The sequence below is a fragment of the Cebus imitator genome, unplaced genomic scaffold (genome assembly GCF_001604975.1).
Source record: "Cebus imitator isolate Cc_AM_T3 unplaced genomic scaffold, Cebus_imitator-1.0 Scaffold155, whole genome shotgun sequence".
Classification (NCBI taxonomy): Eukaryota; Metazoa; Chordata; class Mammalia; order Primates; family Cebidae; genus Cebus; species Cebus imitator.
In genome coordinates this window covers 1,455,068-1,471,322 of record NW_016107470.1, presented here as the reverse complement: position 1 = coordinate 1,471,322, position 16,255 = coordinate 1,455,068, and the positions used below count along the sequence as shown (strand labels likewise).

General features: G+C 42.2%; 1 protein-coding gene across 9 annotated transcripts in view; it reads left to right on the top strand.

Annotated features, from left to right (window-relative positions):
* Positions 1 to 16,255, top strand: part of TJP2 (tight junction protein 2) — a 138,690-nt gene that overhangs the window by 74,590 nt on the left and 47,845 nt on the right. For 3 of the 9 annotated variants that reach the window (XM_017543430.2, XM_017543428.2, XM_017543426.2), the window contains exon 1: positions 12,375 to 12,591. The exons of the other annotated variants lie outside the window; for them this stretch is intronic. In XM_017543430.2, the coding sequence (XP_017398919.1) occupies positions 12,520 to 12,591 (72 nt within the window). In that variant the 5' untranslated portion in view covers positions 12,375 to 12,519. Of the gene's footprint in view, positions 1 to 12,374; positions 12,592 to 16,255 lie in introns of those variants that run through there. 9 annotated transcript variants of the gene reach the window in all.

The window sequence follows — 16,255 nt, the reverse complement described above, 5'->3', positions numbered from 1 at the left end:
AGATGTGGTCTCACTCTGTCACCCAGACTAGAGTGCAGTGGCACAATCTCAGCTCTCCTGAGCCTCCTGGGCTCAAGCTATCCTCCCACCTCAATCTCCCATGTAGCTGGGAGTACAGCACGCGCCACTATGCCTGGCTAATTTTTGTATTTTTAGTAGAGACGGGGTTTCACCATGCTGCCCAGGCTGGTCTTAAACTTCTGAGCTCAGATGATTCACCCATCTCAGCTTTCAAAGTGCTGAGATTACAGGCATGACCCACCACACCTGGCTTTTATTGTAATTTTAAAAGTCTATTTCTAATTTCCTGTAAGTTATGTTTTGAAATGTTCAATTCGTAGAGAACCAGCAATCTCTCCCTTTTTATTTCTGCATCACTGCTCCACCTAGTGGATAATACATCTGTTGCCAGACAGTGGCCTTTGACGATTTCCTGCTAACAACAAATTGTACAAAAAGGAAAGTTGGGTGCCTTTTTAAGCTTTTAAATCACATACAATTTCTGCCAGTAATTTTTGTTACTAGACAAGTACAGACTTTTTGAGAGGAGCTTCATATAAACGTTTAATTCAGAATTTTAAAAAATGTCAGCCCATAGCTGAAGCTTCCCATGTCACTGATAAAGGATAACGATTCAGACTGTCAGTTTCACTCAGTTGATATGACAATGGCATACAAGATACTAGATCGAAGAACGAGGTCTTTCTTTTTCTAAGTTTAGAAACAAGGCTATTTCAAGCACCTGAGTTTTTTTTTTTTTTTTTTGTATAACTTGCTTCAATTTCATCTACCCTGTTTCATCATTAAGTCAAAAGAATTAGGAAGGCTTGTTGATTTGCATTTTCATCATTTTTAGTAGCTTGGCTTTGACTCCACATTTGATACAAGAAACCTCACCTTCCTCCTCCCTGTCTCTTGTCTTTACTGCTCGCTGCCTGGATGGAGTGGGTTCAAGTACGATGGCACAATTGCTTGTTTTCTCTGTTGATTTCCATTAGGTGCAGTGGGCACTGGTCATTGTGCTAAGTATACCATGCAAGAACACATTCAGTTATCACATTTATGATGTTTTAAATATGTAACATGCAGTGGAAACCATAAATTCTAAGAGTTTTAGTTTTATCCATAGATTAATGGTTTAAAATAAAATTATTGTATTTCTTATTGACATTTGGTTAAATCAGTATTTTCAAATTATCAATTTGCTAAGTTTTGTTATGTGCCCCTATAAGAAATGCGCGCTCTTCCCATGTGCTCCCACAACCATTTTTTTTTTCCCTTCCAGGAAAATTTTTAGAGGATTCTTAAAAAATTACCAAATTACCAAAAGGATTCTTAAAGTATAAAAATGAGTTTCACTGTTTTTAAAAATAAGTACTATTTTTTCTTCTCAAAATCTGGCATTGTGCTCATGGTTGCAGCACTGTAAATTGCTAAAAGTTATGGGTCATTACATATGAAGAGGCTTAAAAATGTTTACACTCTTTAATCCATAATTAACTACAGAATATGGAGGGGGAGCTATATGCACACAGTGTCTGCCATAGCATTAGTCATACTAGCAAAATATTTGAAATGGCTTAAATGACTGCTAGGATATGGGTAATTATATAGTAAATGTGGCTATTCACAAATTTAAATGAACTAAAATGAAAGTTAAACGCTGCATTCTTCAGTTGCTGTGTTGGACAGCACGGCTACAGAACATTGTCGCTATGGCAGAAACTTCTGTTGGAGAGTGCCGCTAGACAGGTGCTTCTCAAACTTTTTTTTTCCACCTCCACTTCCCTGGTGAGAGGTGCTTCTCAAACTTTAATGTGCATATTAATCATATAGGGGCTCTAGTTAGAATCCATATTCTTATCAGAAGGTCCAAGTTAGGGCTTGAGATTCTGCATTTCTAACAAGCTCCCAGGGGTTGGCTACGGAATACCCAAAGGGTGAGGTTCTTGCATTTATTCTCCAGTTCTAATACGAAAGGCATGTGTTTGAAGCTCAGGGCTCATATGTAGGCTCACTGGCTTTATGGAATTAACCAGGCTCATTGCTGTGTGGCACTAACGTGTCCCTCTTTTCTGTGGGAACCATCCTTTGATGGTGCCTGAGGTCTGGGAGGGAACAGTTGACCTTGTAAGTTTCATATGGGGCCAACCCTGATGGAGGCGTTTAGCTGAGCAGCTCTAATAATTGTTTTTCCAACCTGCCTTTTGACAAAGCCGTTTATAATTACCTTTATCCTGGTGCCTATTATGGGGGTGGTAGTTTGTATGTATGTTTGTTTTCTTAAAGTGAAGCTATGTTTTAGTGTTATATGAGCTTAGTCAGTTTTAAAATCATGGGGTAGACAGGGCTGTGTCCGTGTTGCCAAATTAGCACCTTCCTTTTGGCTTATTAATGGCTTCTTTGTAATTACAAATAAGAATAGTCTGTTTATAGCTTAATGTATCAGAACTAGGAACATAGAGGTCTTAAATGTAGTTATCTGCTGATTTTTTTTTTTTTTTTTTTTTTTTTGCCTCATATCTTATGAAAAATGGACTCATGCAAGTTTGCATTCAAATTGTGACCAGGCACCTATTAGCTATGGGGCCTTGCCATGGGTGAGTTCCTTGAGATCTCACGCCTTCTATTTTTGTATGTGAAAAGGCAGGAGTAGGGTATAGGGTTTTTGGAGGATTAACAGGCAATAGCCATAAAGTACTTAACACAGTGTCTGGTGTATTGTTAACATCCAATCAGTGGTGATGTGTTTCAGACCCCCCTTTTCCATGGCGTTCACAAAGACACAGGCATTAGGGAACTTACGCGTATATACCAAAGCTAACTACTGAAAGGGCCAGAAATAAAATCCGACCCGACTCCCTTCCTACACCCTCTTCTTACCAACTCACTGCAGAAGAGTTACTGAGCTGTGTCAGCCGGACCCAGGCCAGTGGTGTGGAAATAGCTGTCATGCTTGTGAAGATGTTCTGAGTTGTCAGAGTGACTGGATCCATGATTGGTCTGGTGCCCAAGCACCAACAATCATGTTTTTGTTTGTGTGTTTGTTGTTTGTTTTTTAAGAGACAGGGTCTCAGTCTGTCACCCAGGCTAGAGTGCAGTGGTGCCGTCACAGCTCACTGCGGTCCCAAACTCCTGGGCTCAGGCAGTGCTCTCTCCACCACCTCCCAATGTGCTAGGATTTCAGGCATGAGCCACTGAACCCAGGTGGGATTTCTTTTGGTTTAAAGGCCAGTGACCAGTCACTAGTAGGTTTTGGAAGGCACAATTGGTGTATAGTGGAGAAGCAGTGTTCTTTGGTGGAAAGGATATAAGATTTCTAGCCACACTACTGCCACTTTTTGTTAGAAGCTATCCTCTGCCACTTTTTAATTTGTATGACCTCAGCCAGCTTACTTTACTTTTGACTTCAGTGTCTTTTCTGTAAAATGAGTCTATTAATAATGATACTGATAATAGCTAAAATTGAGCATGTGCTATGTGCCAGATTGATTTCTGTACATGCATTGTCTGATTAAATTCTCACAACCCTAGAGAGGTGGATCTTGTTACTGCTACTGCCTCTGCTTTACACATGGAGGAAACTGAGGCAAGGAGAAATTAAGCAATTCGCCCAAGGTAAATGGTAGAGCATGGATTTGAATCCACACTTTCTGACTACAGAGACTATGATGCGATCTTTTTTTTAAAAAAACAGCTTTATTGAGATATAATTCATGTACTGTATAGTAAAAGTATGCAACAAATGGTTTTTAGTACTGTATATTCACAGAGTTGTGCAGCCATCACCACAATTCATTTTAGAACATTTTCTTCACCCCAGAAGGAAGTTCCATACCCATTAGTAGTCACTCCTCATTTCCCCCAAACTCCTGTAGCCTTAGGGAGCCAGTGATCATTCAGCCTCTGTGGATTTGCCACTCCTTGATATTTCACATAAATGGCATCATATAATATTTGTCATTTTATTTCTGGCTTCTTTTGCTTGTTTTATACACACACACACGCACACACACACACACACACACACATACACACACATATATACACACACACACATATATACACACACACACACTCACACATTTTTTTCTGGAGACAGAGTCTTACTCTGTTGCCCAGGCTGGAGTGCAGTGGCACGATCTTGGCTCACTGCAACCTCCACCCCCCTGGTTCAAGTGATTCTCCTGCCTTAGCTTCCCTTGTGGCTGGGATTACAGGTGCTTGACACCACACCCGGTTAATTTTTTGTATTTTTAGTAGAGACAGGGTTTCACCATGTTGGCCAGGCTGGTATCGAACTGGTCAACCCAAGTGATCTACCCACCTCAACCTCTCACGGTGCTGGGATTCCAGGTGTAAGGTATTGCGCCTGACCCTGCTTGTATTAAAGGATCATCCATGTTGTAGCGTGTGTAGATACTTTGGTCCAGTTTACAGTTGAGTAACAGTTTATTGTATGGGTAGACCACATTTGTTTATCCAGTTATCAGTTGATGGACATTTGGGCTGTTTCCACTTGTTTGCTATGTTAAATAATACTGCTATGAACGTTAGTATACAAGTTGTTGTGTACACATGTATTTTCAATTTTCTTGGGTTCTGTGATGTACTTGTTGGTTTTGTTTTTCTTTTTTCTACCACTTGTTAATGCTCTTCTGAGAGGAAGAAAACAGACTTTGCTTACTTGGGAGTGGTCAGCTTACTTGCTGCTGCAGTATTAATGATGGAAAACCCTTATCAAGAGCACTTATCCTGTGATGGGCACTGAGGAATACTCCACAAGCGTTGCTTTATTCAGTCCTCACAATTCTTATAGGGTAGGGATCTTGACCCCATTTTGCAAATGGGGCAACTGAGCCTTACCAAGTGAACTGTTCAGATCACAGAGCTTGGAGAGTGTGTAGGGGCTGAGCTTATACCCAGTTGTGTGTGATTGTCTCCAGAGCTCCTACCGCTGTGTTATGTGGACACCATTGTCCACCTCGCACTTGAAGGTTTACCAGCCTGGATTTTACAGAGTGCTTTCATGGGGTTTGCATAGTTTCACCCTGTGAAATGGGTGATGATGCCATTGTTTGATGAAGTGGCAGTGGAATTTAGTGAGTGCCCAAGCTCATGGGTGAATTGAGGTTCAGTCTTGGCAGGACGTCTGTTTTTGAGTTTAAGTTTATTGACATTTGCATTTCAACACAACTGCTTTGAAAGCTACAGTTGCCTCTGGCACCCTATCATCCTTTCTCAAATCTTTTTTTTTTTTCGAGACTGAGTTTTGCTCTGTCACCCCGGCTGGAGTGCAGTGGTACAATCTCGGCTCACTGCAGCCTCTGCTTCCTGAGTAGCTGGAATTACAGGCACCTGCCACCATGCTCAGCTAATTTTTGTATTTTCAGTAGAGATGGGGTTTCACCATATTGGCCAGACTGGTCTTGAACTCTTGACCTCAGGTGATCCGCCTGCTTCGGCCTTCCAAGGTGCTGTGATTATAGGCCTGAACCACCACACCCAGCCACCTTTCCCAATTCTTTATTATTTATTTAAATGCATGCTAAAAATTTACCTTAGGTAAATAAAGGACAATATGGTTAAAAAACACAACTCAGTGAATCTGGTCCTCTTCAGCGGTAGGTCTGGGATCTAGTTGTGTTAATTCTGATGACCTGTCACAAACCCCTCTCTAAACTTATTTATGTAGCTTTTAGCACAGTGTCAGAAGTAAAGTAAGTTGGTCGAGGTCATACAATTTGATCATAACCAGGCTGTGTCCATTGTGAAGTATGTGCTGTGAGCACAGTGCGTACACTAGATGTAATCATCCACTGTTGGCACTCACCTTAGTACCTTGTGAAGGGAGGATAGGAGCTGGTGAAGTCACATCTGAAAGTGAAATGTGGAATAAATAATGAAAGAGTTTTATTTGTAAAACAAACACAGTGTAAGGGATTGTTGGATTCCGTGCGACTAGTTTATTGCTACCAGAAGAGGTTTAAGTTTGAATAGACCACAGGTAAGTGCCTTGAAGCCAAAAGGACTTGGTTTATGATGTTAAAAATTATCCATTTTTGGAAGAACAAGAATTGAACTCATTTTCTGCCTTCTCTGGGAAAAAGCATTCTCTGTTTATTATTAGATGTCTGTTTCAAAGTTTTGTCCAGTAAGCAGAATTTTGACTAAATTCTTCACAATAGTTAAAAATAAGACCAATTTCCTGGAGTCAGATGGGGAAATATAAAAGCCCTATTTTCATCTGGAGGTAGGCTAGCTAGCCGTTTCTTTACACTGTCCCTTTCTAAGTATTTGAGTTGGTTTCTAAAATGACATAGCAGATACAAAATGATACCAGAGGGGGCTGAACGTGGCGGCTCACATCTGTAATCCCAGCACTTTGGGAGGTCAAGGTGAAAGGAGTCTCAGGAGTTTGAGACCAGCCTAGGCAATGTAGGGAGACCTCGTCTCTACTAAAATTTAAAAAAAATTAGCCAGGTGTGGTGGCATATGCTTTTAAGTCCCAGCTGCTCTGGGGCTGAGGAGGGAGGACTGCTTGAACCCAGAAAGTTGAGGCTGCAGCGAGCCCTGATTGTGCCACTGCATTCCAGCCTGGGCGACAGAACAAGAGCCTATTGCAAATACACACACATACACACACATACACACACACACACACACACACACACAAAACAAGAACCCCGGAAAAATACACCCCCCACACACACACACCAGAGGGAAACATCGTGCAGAAAACTGTTGGCCCACTTACTAGATGGTATCCGCCCAAGGTTTCAGATCACATTCTTCATGGAGAAGAGGAATCGGGTCTGGAGTCAGGCAGCAGCTCGGATCCCATCTCCGACAGTGGTGGGCTGTGTACACTCTCTGGCCTTAGCTCTGCTATTTGCAAAATGGGGATGGTGGTAGTAACTCACAGGGTTGTGGGCATTCAGTGAAAAATTGTATATTGAGTACTTGTGTGGTGCCCTGCCAAAAGTTAATGACTTCCAGTTTTCACACTCATCTTGTCTCCTACTTCCAGGGTGAATATGCATTTTAAGGTTCCCAAACTGTAGATCAAGCTGTTTTGACATGTCTGTCCCTGCTCTGTGTGTTATTAAACAGTTTTACTGCCCAGCCGCACTGAGTACTTGCAATGTCTTGAACACACCTTGCAGGTTATCCTTCCTGGCACTGAATGTGCTGTTCCCTCTATGCAGAATGCCCACCCACCTGACCAGTTAGTCATCCTTCAGCATGAAGCTGTGGAAGAGGGAGCCTCCCTGTGGTTGGGACATACCTCCCTCCACCCAAGGCCTCTCATCCCCAGTTAACAACCTGCCTGTGCCATCAGTTTCACTGTTCTGTGTTTTTTTTTAACTTATTTTTTAGAGACAGGATCTCACTGTATTGCCAAGGCTGGAGTGCGGTGGCATAATCATAGCTCACTGTAGCCTCCAACTCCTGGGCTCAAGTGATCCTCCTGCCTCAGTCTCCTGAGCAGCTAGGACTATAGGCACATGCCATTGCACATGACTGGATTTAAATCTTTTTCTTTTTGTAGGGATAGGATCTTGCTTTGTAGTCCAGCCTGGTCTTGAACTCCTGGGCTCAACTGATGCTCCCACTTCAGCTTCCTAAAGTGCTGGGATTACAGGCTTGAGCCACCATGCTGGCCTCGCTTCACGTTTTATGTAATTGCTATAACCCCATCACTCACCCTCCTCCAGCCCATGTGGGCTTTTCTCTTTCCTAAATGTGCTAAGCTTGTTTCCCACCACAGGGTCTTTGCATTTGCTGTTACCTCAGCAAACTGGAGAGCTGTTCAGATTTTCCTAGGATTAATTCTTCTCAGTCTCCCATCCCATGGCACTTGTTACTTCCTGAGATGATGATATACATTGACTCTTGTCTGCTTCCACTGTTAAAATCCTCCCTGTGAGGAAGGGACTTTGGCACATATCCCCTGGTAGAGTCTGGCATGGCGTAAATACTCAGGGAGTTTATGCTGAATGAATGAGCCTCTTGGTCGGCTCTTGTACTTGCAGTGAGTTGTAATTGCTTGTTTACACATCCCACCTCCCCCATGGGCTGTGTGACTTCCTTAGCATCAGGACTTGTGGTGATTTGTCTTTCCTTCCACAGGGCCAGGTGCATGGTTGCTTTTGGATCTATGAGTATGGAAGCTAGGAATCTTTGAGAAGGCACACCCTTAAACCCATAAGCTCTTCCCATGGAGGCAGCTGTCCACCACAAAATGTCCTTCTGATGCCAGTGGTAGAAGAAGTGCTGATTGGAGCAGGCTGTGTTTCTTCTTACATTCTGACGGCCATCCTCTACCGTACCCGTCTCCTTTTCTTTGTCAGGGTCTTTGCCTTGTGCTGTTCTTTGGACCCTGAACAAACTCTTCTCCCCACACCCCAATCCTGTTCTTTCCTTCAGACTTCATCTCAGTCTCCCTGGCTCTTGGAAACCCTCCCTGGCCAACCTGCCTTGATCAGATGCTGGCTCCTGCAAAGCTTCCTGAGGGCAGTGCTTTATTTGTTTTGCTCTTCATTTGATCCTCAGAACAGTCTGCACTTGGTCGACATTTGTGGAATGAATGAGTAAAGAATTGGTGATGGCATATTTGCATACCCATGTTCTTGGCACCATTTTTCATAATAGCCAAGAGGTGAAAGTAACCCAAGTGTCTGTTGACAGATGAGTGGGTAAACAAAATGTGTCATATCCATTAGAATATTATTCAGCCTTAAAAAGGGAGGAACTCCTCACACATGCCACCACATAGACAAATCTTGAGGACATTATGCTATGTGAAGTAAAGCCAGTCACAGGAAGACAAATCCTGCCTGAGTCCATTTGTATGACGTGTCTAATGTAGTTAAATTTGTAGAATCACAAAACAGAATGGTGGTTGCTAGGGACTGTGGGGAGAGGGAAATGGGGAGTTGTTTGATAGGTAAGAGTTTCAGCTTTGCAAGATGAAAACTTCTCTCTTTTTTTTTTTTTTTTGAGATAGACTTTCTCTTTCTCATCCAGGCAGGAGTGCAATGGCACGATCTCTGCTCACCGCAACCTCTGCCTCCCTGGTTCAACCGATTTTCCTGCCTCAGCCTACCGAGTAGCTGAGATTACCGTGCCTGCCACCACGCCTGGCTAATTTTGGTATTTTTTAGTAGTGACGGGGTTTCACCAAATTGACCAGGGTGGTTTTGAACTCCTGACCTTGTGATCTGCCCACCCGCCTCGGCCTCCCAAAGTGCTGGGATTACAGGTGTCAGCCATGTGCTTGGCCAAGATGAAGAGTTAAGTTTAGTATATTCTGAAGTGTGAATATACTTCTGTCTTAGTTCATTCCTACTCCTGTAACAAATACCTGAAACTGGGAAATTTATAAAAAACAGAAGTTTCTTTGCCCACAGTTTTGGCTGGGAAGTTGAAGATCAAGGCAACAGCAGAATCGGCATCTGGTGAGGGCAGCTCTCTGCTTCCAAGATGGTGCCTTGTTGCTGTATCCTCACATGGCAGAAGAGGTGAAGAGCAAGGGGTCTTAGCTAGGTCCCTCCAGCCCTGTTGTAAGAACAGGAATCCCATTCATGAGGGTGGAACTCTCTTAATCACCTCCGAAAAGCCCCACCCCTTGACACTATCGAATTGGGTCTTAGGCTTCAGCATATAAATTTTGGTGGGACACATACATTGAAGCCTTAGCAACTACTATGCCATGTGCCCTCGAAAAATGAGAGGTTAGGAGTGCCAACCCTCACACAGTAAAAAAATTCATGACTCCCCCAAAACTTAACTACTAATAGCCTGCTGTTTACCAGAAACCTTACTATAACTTACACAGTCAATTAACACATACTTTATATCTTATGTTTATTATACACTGTATTCTCACAATAATAAGCTAGGGAAGACAAATACATTTACTACTCACTAAGTGGAAGTGGATCGTCCTAAAGCACTTCATCCTCACTGTCTTCATGTTTAGTATGAGTAGGCTGAGGAAGAGGAGGGTTTGGTCTTGCTGTGCTGGGCAGCAGAGGTGGAAAAGGTGGAGGAGAGGAAGGGGAGGCACGGGAGGCAGGCACACAATGTACAGCTTTTATTGAAAAAAACCCAGGAAAGTTCAGACCTTGTTGTTCAAGGGTCAACTGTACTTAGAAATGGTTAAGATAGTAAATTTTAGGTTATATGCTTTTTAGCACAATTTAAAAAAAAAATTAGTGCTTCCAGAAACTATGACTTCTGGAAATCATTGTAGATGAATCTAGAATTCTTAAATTCTAGGACACCTCTGACTTCTGGGTAGTATGCCTGAACTTAAGGCAAAGAAGTATTTATTTCTGCATCAGGGTAAGCTCAGGTGTTTTCCTTAGGACTGTCAGAGTGAAGGAGTGAGCTGACCTGAACCCTCCCTGAGTTGCCTGGGTTCTCATGCTCCTCTGCACCTGGGGCCTGGTGAGCCAGCCCATGGGCTGAACCTGGGGCTGGTGCGTAAGAGCCTGCATATGTTTACACAGCCTAGGTTGAGGTTTGGATGCTTGCTCAGATTCCAAGGGTCCTCCTTTGTACCTACTGCCCTCTTCACGTGTAGGATTTTTTTTTTTTTTGAGGTGGAGTTTCGCTCTTGTTGCCCAGGCTAAAGTACAATGGCACGATCTTGGCTCATTGCAACCTCTTCCTCCTGGGCTCAAGTGATTCTCCTGCCTCAGCCTCCTGAGTAGCTGGGATTACAGGCACCTGCCACCACACCCAGCTATTTTTTTTAATATTTTTAGTAGAGATGGGGTTTCGACATGTTGTCCAGGTTGGTCTTGAATGACCTCAGCCTCCCAAAGTGCTGGGATTATAGGCATGAGCAACTGTACCTGGCCTGATTTTTTTTTTTTTTTTTTTTTTTTTTTTGAAGTAGGGTCTCACTCTGTGGCCCAGGTTGGAATGCAGTGGCTCGATCTCAGGTTACTGCAACCTCCACCTCCTGGGCTCAGGTGATCCTCCTACCTCAGTCTCCCAAGTAGCTGAGACTACAGGTGTGCACTACCATGCCCAGCTAATTTTTCTATTTTTAGTAGAGATGGGGTTTTACCATGTTGGCCAGGCTGGTCTTGAACTCCTGGGCTCAAGCGATCTGCCCATCTTGGCCTCCCAAAGCGCTAGGATTACAGGCATGAGCCACTGCGCCTGGCAAAGTGTAGGATTTGAAGCATAAACTTTCATTCACTTTTGATCTCGTTTAGTTGTTATAATACTCCGGAAGAACTCAACTGAGAATTTACTCTCAGAGACTCTTAGGGAAGGACACACATATTTCCCTGTGCCTGTCCAGCACCAGCCCGAATGTTTTGTACAGATTGCCTCATTTCTTGCCGAGATTGCCCTTCTGAGGTGTAGATGGTTTTATCTCCACTGTATAAAGACGGTATAGTGTATCCAAGGCCCCACAGCTAAGTGACAGGACAAGGATCCCACTCAGATCTTGTGACTTTAAAAATCACTTTCTTGGCTCTGCTTCGCCTTGTTTCCTAGATGGTGTCCATCTCATGGTCCAGATTGATCTACAGCTCGGCCTCAAATCAGGTGGCGCACTTTCCATTTGCAAGCTGGTTGGCCCAGCCCATTGGCATATAACATACACTATGGTAGCGAGAGTTGGCCAGATGCTCCCCCAGACCAGGCTTCTGAAATCCCAACCCCAGCTTCCAAGCCCCAGGCATCCCATAAAATCTTTGGTAGACGTTCAGAAACCTAAAATTTGCTTCTCCACCCCTCCCTTCTCTCCAAGTGGTAAAGACAAAGAAACAGAGGGCAGGGCTCTTTGTTATTCTTTTATCTGCTAAGTTTACAAAAAGGTTAGAAAGTGAAACTTTGCTGAACTAGCGTTCTGTCCCTGAGTTGTCTCTGAGCAGCACCAAATGACCGAGTCTTATCTTCCTCTTGTTATCTCCAAGAATGTAGAAGAACATTTTCTCTTCATGCCTTTTAATTTCTATATAACATTAGCCATTCAGTTGACCTGAAACATTGCTACTTTATTTCTAGCTGGCTAATAGAGTGTGTGTGTGTTTGTGTGTGTGTGTGTGTGTGTGTGTGTGTGTGTGTGTGTGTGTGAATCAGAGGGTCTATACTGTAAAAATAAGTACTTCTCGAAATATTCTTTTCCATAGCATTGCTTCAAAATGTCTCATTTACTTAATACTTTCAACTTAGATGCTGAATCATTTTATGTGCCTAAAAGAAATATCTGTTTTGATGCTCTAGTTCTCTGGCAAGGGAGAGAGGGGGAAAAAGAAAGCTGTTAAAGTGGTGCAAATCCAAACTGCTTTCTTTTTTCCTCATAAGTAGTGCTTTTCAAAGCGTTTGGCATCCCTGCCGTATGGATGTGTCACTGTGTGAGATGACAACAGGATTTGCTGGGAATGTGGGCCACTATTGTATCCGCCTTACGTAACCACGTGGAGTGATGGAAATGGGTGAGCAGCCTAGGATGTAGGCAGTGGCCTGGCCCATGCATCTCCAGAGACCATGAAGACTGCTCAAGTCCTTCATAGGATGTGGATCCAGGCTGTTAAAAAGTTGAGGAGATGGAAAGGCCATGTGAGTTCCTCTGCAAGCTCTCTCCTTGTTTTCCCCAACCTTTCCTGGGAAGGGGAGGGAAGCAAAACCACTCACAGTGACTCCTTTATCCTCGGATTTATTTGTGTTTCTGGCAGCTTCCAGTGACAAATTGTGAGATTGTAGGCTGTAGTCAATGGTGGGTTTTAAAAAAATACTCGTATTATTTTTAGCAGATCTGTGTGAAACTGATAGCCTCTTACTGGATGTGTGGATCAAAGGCTGCTGTTTTCCATGTGCTAGGAATCCGTAATGGTTTTGCTTCCTGGGTAGAGCTTAACCTACTGCCTTTTGTATTTGTTCATGTTTGAGAATTTCTTGCTTTGAGATAAAACTTTTCACTTTCTTACGCTGCAGAAATCTATATTCTTATTATGTCTAGGCTTCTAACTTAGAAGAAAAAATGTTTTCACATGTTCTTTTTTTCCTCTTACAGTGTGAACATGTGTGAGGGTTTGCCCTAATGGCTTGAGACTTTATGAAGCATGTCCCTTATGTGGACAGCTTTTGATTAATCTTTGGTTTTAGCTTTGACCTCCATCACTGGGCAGCAGCAGGCTGTGAATATAGAATCTAAAAGCCGCCTGTTCAGGGGAACTTTGGGCAGTGAACACTTCGGTATCTGTTTTGGGGTTGGTTTTTAACATGTTTCTACATTCTTTATATAAAATATATGGGATTTTTACCTTTCTGGCCAAGATTCTTCAAAGGAAAGAAGCTTTGTAAAAAGTAGAAGATTAAACAACAACAACAACAGCAGCAACAACTATTTGACTTAGTTCCTTTCTCTTCTTTTGTCACACAAAAACCTTACTATTAACGCATTTTTTGTTTATGGTAGGAAAATTAGTTCACTTTTAACTTTCCATGCGGTCTAAGAATAACCTGTTATGATATAAAGGGAGTTGTCATTAACACTACTTACATGAAAAGTGAAAGTGATAGGGAAAGATGGTGAAATCACATTGAGGATCCTCCTGATGGATGGATAGAATGTTGACACTTGGATTAAAAAGGTGACTTGGCATTTTCTGTACGCACCCCCCACCCAACTCCCCAGACCTAACCTGCATCCCCACCCTGCTCATGGCACCTGCCTTGCTTTGCCTCCCTTACCTCTTTCAAATTACTGGTACCATCTCTCAACTCGCCCTCCCTCCAGTTGAAATGATTATACTCTTTTCTGCACTTTGCAAAATCCAAAGTGCATTGAAAAATTTGCTATTAAATACACCTGTACCACTTGATATTAGATCCTTCACCAGGAATCAGTATTCATTTTGATGTTCAGCCACTTGTCTCCCTGTTTTTTAAACTTATGAAATGTTTGATACCATAAAAGAAATATCTAAATCATGAAGCATAATAATTAAACAAATACCACGTGCCCATCACACATATCTGCAGACCCTCACCAAGACAAAACACGAGGGAAATTTGTGTACCTCCTACCACACTCTGCCTCCTGCCCAGGTCACCTCATCCTGAATGTTGTATTTTTTATTCCCTTGCTTTTTCTTTATATTTTCACTGTGTGCATGCATACACACACACACACACACACGCACACACACACACACACATGCACATACATACATACATACATACACATATCCCTAAACAATAGATTAATTTTGTTGGCAATTTTTTTACTGCAGTAAAAAATGTGTAACATAAAATTTACTGTCTTTACCATTTTTAAGTGTACAGTTCAGTAGTGTTAATTAAGTATATTCAAATTGTTTTAAAACACTGGTTTTTTGAGCTATGTAAAAATGGTATCATACTCTACAGATCCTTCTGGGGTGTTTTTCACTCAACTTTCTGTTTGAGATGCATCCCTTTTGTGGCGGTCTGTGTGACTATGGTTTGTGCTGCAGGATAACATTGTATTTTAATAATGTATCCATTTGTCCCTCCTGCCCTTGATAGATACTCAGATATTTTCCAGGTTTCGGCTGTTGAGAACAGTGTTGCTGTGAATACTCTATACACATATCCTTGTGCGCAGTCACACAGTTCTCTAGGGCCTCTGCCCGGGTAGAGGAGTCACTGGGTTGTGGAATATGCATACCTTTAACTCTGATATCTGTGTGCTCTTTCTATGGGCCTGCCTATAAAGCCCCCTGCACCCCACCAGCCCCAGTGTAAGCAGATACCTGCTGTCATTCAGAGAAGGGTCGGATATTGCTAGCAAGTCTGATCTGCGCCTAACCAAGCACAAGTTGCGTGGGACCAGAGCCCAGTAGCCCAGTTTGAATGTAATGACCACAGCTCTCAGCTAAGCTGCTGTACCCTGGCAGCCTGTGCCCAGGGATGTTCCCAGAGCTGATGGAATGAGGATGATTAGGTAGCATGCTCTGTGTTTCTAAAAAAATGCATAAATGAGGCAGGAAAGTAGTCAGTGGTTTGCGGTTTGCTCTTTGGGTACACTTGCAGTTAGTTGGTAAGCTGCCTAAGGGCTTTGGCAATTTTATTCACCGATGGGTCCGAAGTGCCACAAACCACGTGCTCGGCAGAAAGTGGATGCTTAATAAATGTTTTTGAATAAATGAACAAAAGAGTGAATAATGAAGGGTTTTCTGTGAGACTTTCCCCCAAAGTCACAGTTTCATAGGCTAAATATACATAGTCATGGTATATTTTTAATGCTCAGTAGAGCTACTAAAAATTATTGTATTACGGTTCTCTACCTTTAAAATTAATATTTTCTATTTATCAGTTGGCTTAGCAGAGCATATATTCTTTGAATATTACATTAAGTAGCTAATGGTTAATTTTACTACCTGTTAACAATAGGTAAGAAGAAGCCTTGCAGAGTCTGACTGGTTTCAGGCACCAGGCAAGTTAATAGCAAGGTCTGATTGGTGGTGGTAATGGTAGGAGATTAATCCTCTCTCTGACAAATTTAATTTAAATTACACTTGCAGGCAGCACAGGAACACTTAAAGATAGTATCATCCCATTATTGAAGGGCTATGAATTTCAAAAGCCAGATTCATTCTACTCGAGCCACATTTAAAAAATAACATTTTGCAGGAACTAATTTATTTGGCTAAATGATAAACAAATTTAAATTCAAAACTTCGAAGAGTTTGTAGTTCTAAATTGTAAAATAGAAATGTATTCTAAAAGTAATGTACTTATGAAAATATTCTCTATAATACCTTAGCTCCTTGGGATATTTAACATTTTTTGCTGTGTATCATTGCCCGATCCTGGGGATAATTGTCATAGTTCTAGTTAGTTTTTTCCTGATAATTTTAAAATAAATTTTGTGGGGAGGGTGCCATGTGATTTTTTTCCCCCTTAATTCATGGGGTTATGACTATATCCAAAGAAGAGTTAGCAAATATATTTATTTTGCCACAAATTCTAGATTAATTCACTTTGTTGCAATTTGACAGCTTGAAGGTATAAGAAAGCATTGAGAAGTTGAGCTTGGAGAAGTGCGCATGCTCCTAAGGTCATTTCTGGGTGGTAGTGGCTTGGTTTTACTAAGGCCACATCTAAAACTGAAGTTGGCAGGGAGTTAGTGAGGTGTTCCATGGAAATGGAAAAGGGCGACCAATTCAGATTTACTGCAGGAGTTCAGTTGAGCTTCTGCTTCTTTTGCTTGCCTGCTTGCTTGCTTGCTTGCTTGCTT